The sequence below is a fragment of the Ruditapes philippinarum genome, unplaced genomic scaffold (genome assembly GCF_026571515.1).
Source record: "Ruditapes philippinarum isolate M1 unplaced genomic scaffold, ASM2657151v2 ctg5365_1_1_1_1, whole genome shotgun sequence".
In the NCBI taxonomy this organism is placed as follows: domain Eukaryota; kingdom Metazoa; phylum Mollusca; class Bivalvia; order Venerida; family Veneridae; genus Ruditapes; species Ruditapes philippinarum.
In genome coordinates, this window is record NW_026856631.1 from 1 (window position 1) to 7,466 (window position 7,466).

Consider the following 7,466-nt stretch of genomic DNA (forward strand, 5'->3'; position numbering starts at 1 on the left):
AGTGTGTTACAGTGCACATATTGTACTTTTTATATGTTATTTATATAATAAGTATGTTTTTTGGTCCGGTCAATGATAAATGCTTTTTAGATAAATAACAGGCCCCGTGTTCACTTAGAAAAGATCAGGTTTAGGATCAAGTGATCCTGATTTTAATTTCTTTGTTTCATATAACTAATATTGATCGTAATTTGCAAGAATTAAATGGTATAATTATATTCAAAATGTAAACAATTGCTGTTTTGCAAAGTAACAAACCAATTTGGGGATAGTCGGATCAAAATAAGGATCAATTTTAGGATCAAGATCAATATTTGGATCAACTGTAAACTGCCATATCTTGCAAAAATTACAATTTTAAAACTTCATAAACATGTTATTTCAAGTCCAGTTTTATCATGTTCATATTAAATATTTATTCTATTACGATAAACAATGGAGAATATTTGAGTTTTTAGACTTGATCCTGATCTTGATCCTGATCTTTAAATCTTTGTTAAGAGCACGTGCTGTCTGTATAAAATTTGTCGACAGCTGTTTGTAACTTAAGTATATTTTCTAAAAAGGCTATTGTTAAAGCTATCATATCAAGTAGATGAGTATATTGATATCATCTAGTATATATAGTGCATCTATCTAAAGTTAAGATCGAGGATGGCAATACCACGTGTTTTATTCATATGACGTCCTGTCTGAATGATAGGATTGTACAATAGCAAACATTGCAAATAAGAATTAAAAATGTTTTCCCCTTTTTGATCTATATGAATCGATAAAATTATTATTTTAATCCATAGGAATATAGTCCAAGTAATGGCAAATTTTAGGCCCTTTCCATACGACGTCACAGTGCACGTGTTAGCGTCATATTTGACGTTTTAATGACATCATCATGGATCCTCTCTCCGGTTTGTGATATATATTTGTTCTAAGCATGGAAAGCAGCAAGTCGTTTTCGAATATCGTTTACTTTAATTTTAACTGATTATAAGTTTATTCTTTCTGTAATATATTTTCAGTTCCAATGCAGAATGCAACTTTCAACTTTGTGTTGGGTTTGTCGGTCGGCCTCGTGTTTGCATTCCTTGCAGTGTCTTACATGTCAGGTTAGTTATAAAATATAGATATTTTAAGGACCTCCCGTTGCATTACTTCAGCTGCTTGCAAAAATAACGATAAAGTTTATTTGTGATCTTTATGTAAAATACACTATTTTTTATCTGATAATCTTCATATTTCGTAACTTTTTTTCCAACAGGGCCGTCGAGCATTTCCATACACACACCACGTCGAATACCGGTTGAAGAAGCCAGCAAATTTAACAACGTGCACGATTCTGTCTTGACACATGAAGATCTAGATAAGATTCAACAAATCGTGCGTCCAGTCCAGTTCCAAGATGCTCACGCTCATCATGGTAATGTTAATCTTTCTTATCACATCATCTGATTCTCTTATAATGTTTTCTTATCTTCCGGTTACTGGTACAACACCCTGTCTTCCGGTTACTGGTACAACACCCTGTCTTCCGGTTACTGTACAACTCTTCGTCTTCCGGGTATTTATTCTTATCTTCCGTTTGTTTTCCTGCCTACTAAATGTGTCCGTTTGTCCTTGAATATGCTTTCTAATCTTCCACTTATGTTTTCTTGTATTCCGATTATGTTTTCTTGGTTTTCAATTAGATTTTTTTGTCCAGAATTATATATCCTTGTGTTCTTATTATATATATTTCTGTCCTCGACTGTGTTTTCTTGGTTTTTGACAATACTCTCTTGTCCTTCACCGATTATATTTTCTTGCATTTTGTTGATGTTTTACCGTCCTTCATCTTCCAATTATGTTACCGTGTTTTCTGAATTAACGTTTTATTATCCTCCGTCGATGTTTCTAGTACGATGTTTTTTTAGTTATTTGTATAATTGTCCTCCGTCAATGTTTCAAGTTCCATGTTGTTGTTTTTTAAAATTTATTTGTATTATCATCCTCCGTCGATGTTTCTAGTTCGATGTTTTTGTATTATTCGTATTATTGTCCTCCATCGATGTTACACAAATTATGTGGTATTTTCCTTTGTCGATTTTACTAGTACGTTTCTTCAAATTTGGTCTCAAATTGTGATTTGTTTACTTCAGACCCTCATCTTATACCAGTGACGGATTTTAAGCGTATATGTATCATTCTTCTTTACAATGAATGGGTTCAAAGTTATTTTTCATGCAAATTTGTAAAACAAATCATTGTCATCATTGAGTTTAGAGTTTGTGATCCATTTCAAGTTGTAGGTTCTAGTAATATAACCAAACATATTTGCTTTACAGTAAATTCTTATTTCTGTTGGTCCATTTTATTACCAGATGCAATGTACGTATGAAAATTGATTTAGGAAATGTAATACAGCGTAAAACATGTCCTTATCTTGGCGGCGTAAATCCAAAGTCTTTGATGTGAAATTAAAATAAAGAAATAAGCCATATCTAACTTGCCAATTGTAATAAAAAAGGTGGTTTTCCACCTTTCGTTATATAGATCCGTCACCGCTCACACCCTAATTAAAACGCTAGAACTTTTTGAATTAAATATTCTGATCATACTAATTTTAAAAAATAAATTACATTATAAAATATTGTGATAATAGTGATGATTTTCACAGGTTAACCTACAGTATGTCTTAATTGTGGCCTATGAAGCTTAATGTCCATTGTGATAACACACTTGTAAACCCCATAGTGTTGTGTTCATATGTGTCTTCGAGTAAAAAAAACACATCACGCCTCGTCTTTTCTTTCAGATGACGACAAAGAAGCGGTGGATTTAAAAAAGAAAATCCGGGTCCTTTGTTGGGTAATGACCAGTCCAAAAAACTTACAGAAGAAAGCTATTCACGTCAGAAATACTTGGGCTCATCGGTGTAACAAACTTATTTTTATTAGTTCAGAAACGAACACAAGTTTTCCCACTATAGGAATAGATGTCCCCGAAGGAAGAGATCATTTGACTGGTAAAACGATGAAAGCGTTTAGATACATTTTTGAGAATCATTTTAATGAGGCAGACTGGTTTATGAAAGCAGACGATGATACCTACGTCATTTTAGAAAATTTACGTTACTTCCTTTCTAGTCAAAATAAAGACGATCCAATTTATTTTGGACATCATTTTAAACCTATAGTGAAGCAAGGTTACTTTAGTGGGGGTGCCGGATATGTTCTTAGCAAACAGGCATTGATGCGATTTGGCGCGCGCGGGAATGATTCAAAAATATGTCGCCAAGATGGCGGCGCAGAAGATGCAGAAATCGGCAAATGTATGCAGAATTTAGAAGTGAAAGTTGGAAATTCTACGGATAAGCTTGGAAGAAGTAGATTTCATTGTTTTGATCCGGAAACCCATTTAAGAGGAGGGTATCCTGACTGGTACTATAAATATGATGCTCATGGTGCTAAAAAGGTATCAAGTTTATTGATATTTAGCTCGCTAGAGCACAAAGTGCTTAAAGTGAGTCATTGTGATAGCTCAATGTTCGTGGTCAATCTTTAACATTTTGATTTGTACAACAACTTCTCGTATACAGATTGGCCAATAGTAATGAAACTATACAGGAATGATCCTTGGGCGGTCCTTAAAAAAAACTTGCTCAAAATGGATATGGTTATGTCATAAGTAACGTAATGAATCTAAAATGTCATATTCTAGACTGTCATAAATAACTTTATGAATATATAGAATCTACTGTCATAAATAATAACATGAAAGTAGAATGTCATAAATAACTTTATGAATCTAGACTGTCATTTATAATAACTTTTTGAATCCAGAATGTCATAAATAACTTGATGAATCTAGAATGTCAGGAATTACAATAACTTAATTAATCTAGACTTTCATAAATGACTTTATGAATCTAGACTGTCATTTATAATAACTTTTTTAATCCAGAATGTCATAAATAGCTTGATGAATCTAGAATATCATACATAACTTTTCGAATCCAGATTGTCATAAATAACCTTTAGAATCTAGAATGTTATAAATAACTTTATGAATCTAGAATGTCATACACAACTTTATGAATATAGACTGTCATAAATAGCTTGATGGATCTAGAATTTCATAAATATCTTAATGAATCTAAAATGTCATAAATGACTTTATGACTCCAGAATGCCATAAATAACTTTATAGATCCAGACTGTCATAAATAACTTTATGAATCTAGACTGTCTTAAATAACTTTATGAAATTAAGAATGTCATACGCATTATCTAGGAACTGAGTACCTTAATGACAAACTGTACGGAAACTGGTAATAATTTGGGTTCTCTTTCTTTCTTTTATGCAAACAAACTTTGACTTTTTTTAATCTCTTTTCCCATGGGTTTTATTGTAATTAAAGCCGTGTTTGTACGAAACATTGTTCTGTAGTTCTCAAAAAAGTATTCTTATATATTCATCTATTTTAAATTTTAGGGGAGAGAAAGTATAAGCGATTACGCAATCTCATTTCACTATGTTCCGCCAGCAAAAATGTACAGCCTCGAATTCTATGTTTATCATCTTCGACCATACGGAATAAATTCCGGACACCAGGATTTAAACAAGGACATTTAACATGTGATAATTTATTTGTAATAAATCCACAATATTACATTATTATACTATCTATACCTTACATACATGTGTTCCATCTAAAGTTAACCAAATGCAGTGGCCATTTGAATGATGTTATATTCAAGATGACGTCAGCATTCCAAAAGTGACCGCCTTCGGACAACTAAACTGTTGCTTTATTTCATAAAACGTGCATTATAATAATAATAATAAATTTTACTTTGAGCTTTTAGCTCAACTTTTCGAAAATTTTGAGCTCTTGCTACAGTTATCTTATCGTTGCCGTTGTCTTTTGGCCATTATTGTTTTATTTGTATTAAAATTTCTATTATTTCTATTAAATATACTGTCTTTAAATTTGAAAACAATAACCCTTTGAACAAGATCTTTAAGTAGACCAGACTGAACTTTATCTTGACTTACAAATGACATTGACCTGCAAGTTCAAATGTTTGAAATTTTGCTTGATTTTTGCTTCATTTATTGGCTGTAACATTTTATTTATGGATGGTTATGGATTATATTCATACTTAAAAACAACAATCCTTTTGACAAAACTATCAAGTAGACCAAATTGTTTATGACCTTCACTTATCAACGACCTTGGAGGTCAAGTTAAGTTAATGAATTTTGCTTAATTTTTGCTATAATTGGCTATAACTTTGGTATTTATGAATAGATTGCCTTCATACTTGAGCACAACTATATGGAGGGCAATGTTTTAATAAGATTGAAATACCATTATGACTACCAGAGACTAATTTAAAGCTATGCCTTGTTACTGTGATATTCAACGCAGAAGTAATCTGCTAGTGCATATGGCTTGTTAACTAACTTTATGAATCTATAATGTTAATAAATGATCATCTAGAATCCAAAGGCTTGTAATAAAATGACAAACCGAAAAGAAACTATATATTCAAAGTTTGGTTGTTTGGTTTTGAAATTGGCTAAAATTGTCATAACTTAGTAATTTACGTACAATTTGGACGCTTACTTGAAAAAAAAAACAAATACTTTGACGACACCCGTATGTTGAATATTCAAAAATATGACCTTGATTTGTAAGTGACCTTCCTCGGATGTTTTTGTTTTAGAAATAAACATCGAGAGTGGTCAGCGATTGGCGGTGGCTTTTGTGGTGTATTTTTCTTCAAAAAGTAAATTGCTTGTTTTCTTGTTTTGATGATGTTTCCCCCTTTTTTATAAAGGGGTTATCTTGTGCAGTGATTCAGCAACATGCACAGAGATAAATATGCGCATGTGCCACTTGCGTTAACAGAAGCATCTTTAAGTTGAAGTATGGAAGTTATTGTTATTATCAATTCACAATACAAGCAATTTGAATAGCCCGATAAAGTTATATATTAACCTTCAATATATAACAGTTTCATTATACAAAATATACTTGAATCATTAAAGGCCCATTAAGCCTCAGAAATGCTATCATTTTCGTTTTTCAAAAACTTTTTTAATTTTGGTACAGTTTAAAAACAAATGCACACGCGCGACATAGATGAACTATATTTTGCTTTCTTGCAATTTGTAAAATTACATGTATAGTGAATTACTTTTTCTTCTATGGAAGTCAAAATAATATATTTTGTTTACATTTCGCTACCTTTATGACACATGACTACTTTCTTCAGTTGTAAAACATCTTTCTTGCTCTAACACATGTTTGACAATTTATATGGATTTCAGAGGCATAATGTACCTTTAAAATATGAGCTAAAACAAATTGCGCACTCATTGGTCGCTACATATATGTATGGCGCCACGTAAAGACCAAATATATCCTATATTAGGGTATCATTATATTCATTATTATTGGGCAAGAAAAAACGTTGAAAAAAACTGCCAATAGAATCGTCGATACATAGACTGTCCGAGCTAAGTTGCTGAAGAAGGTGATCAGGGGGATATAATTGTTACACATTTACAGTAACTGATCTGATACGGGATGTATGGATCTGTAGAAAACCATATTGGGGCTAGACCTAAACTCCGTTATCCGGTCGGTAACAAAACAGTAAATATAATTCAGACTGGGGTATGAATTCTAGTTATATTGAATGATCTTCCAAAATTCATTCTTTTTATTTCTATACCTGTTTAAACAGAATCTAATACAAACCATATATTTTCATTTTTTCTAAATATAAGTCGTCAGTTAAAGGGACTCTACAGAGTTTTTTTGACATGACGGGGGCTGGGATTTTTTTGAAAGATTAATGTTTTATTTAATGTAGGTTTAGACGAATAACGTGTGTGCAAAATATCAGATCATTCGCTCACTCCGTTTTCGCTGAATAATTTTTTTAGCTGTGAAAAATGACCCGAAATTAGAAAAAGCTTTACAACGCTTTTCGACCAAATCGAGCGAGGAATAGCACAAACTACGATTTTCAATTTATTTCCGAGTATATTTCTGATATATCTTTTGCAAAATTTATGTTTCTATTTTAATGTATGTAACAAATTCAAATTTTAGGTTTTTCAGTGGAGTCCCTTTAAAATCATATAATAAAATGTGAATACTTTTGTTGGATAGTTGTTACACATATTCCTTATTCTTTAGCTAGGTGGATTGCGGGTTCAAATGGCATGTACTTTTATTTGATTCCAACGATAATTGTTCAGCAGTGACTTTAGATATATGCATTTTGTATAAATAGATATGTGAAATAAAATTTAATTTATTTTAAAACTTCTTTATTTATCTCTATATATACCTTGTTACAGTCAAATCCTTACAATCAGCTGTTTTCCCCTACCTTACCACATCGTAAAAACAAGAGAGTAAGAAAGGCTAGATAGATAGATCATTCATCTGATATCCATTGGAAGGAAAG

At 31.8% G+C, this 7,466-nt stretch overlaps 1 protein-coding gene across 1 annotated transcript; it reads left to right on the plus strand.

The window, feature by feature from the left end:
- Nucleotides 1-966: 966 nt before the first annotated feature.
- Nucleotides 967-4,921, plus strand: LOC132747164 (glycoprotein-N-acetylgalactosamine 3-beta-galactosyltransferase 1-like). The gene is made up of 4 exons (XM_060736485.1): nucleotides 967-1,106; nucleotides 1,259-1,417; nucleotides 2,792-3,450; nucleotides 4,471-4,921. The coding sequence occupies exons 1-4, from the start codon at nucleotides 1,025-1,027 to the stop codon at nucleotides 4,609-4,611; spliced, it is 1,041 nt and encodes a 346-aa protein (XP_060592468.1). The 5' UTR covers nucleotides 967-1,024; the 3' UTR covers nucleotides 4,612-4,921.
- Nucleotides 4,922-7,466: the final 2,545 nt, after the last annotated feature.

What these genes read in the sequence shown, in the direction of transcription:
- LOC132747164 (XM_060736485.1), top strand. Translation starts at nt 1,025, where the DNA reads ATGCAGAATGCAACTTTCAACTTTGTGTTGGGTTTGTCGGTCGGCCTC. An exon ending in AGATGCTCACGCTCATCATG is followed by an intron (nt 1,418 to 2,791) that starts GTAATGTTAATC and finishes CTTTTCTTTCAG; the next exon opens with ATGACGACAAAGAAGCGGTG. An exon ending in ATGCTCATGGTGCTAAAAAG is followed by an intron (nt 3,451 to 4,470) that starts GTATCAAGTTTA and finishes TTTAAATTTTAG; the next exon opens with GGGAGAGAAAGTATAAGCGA.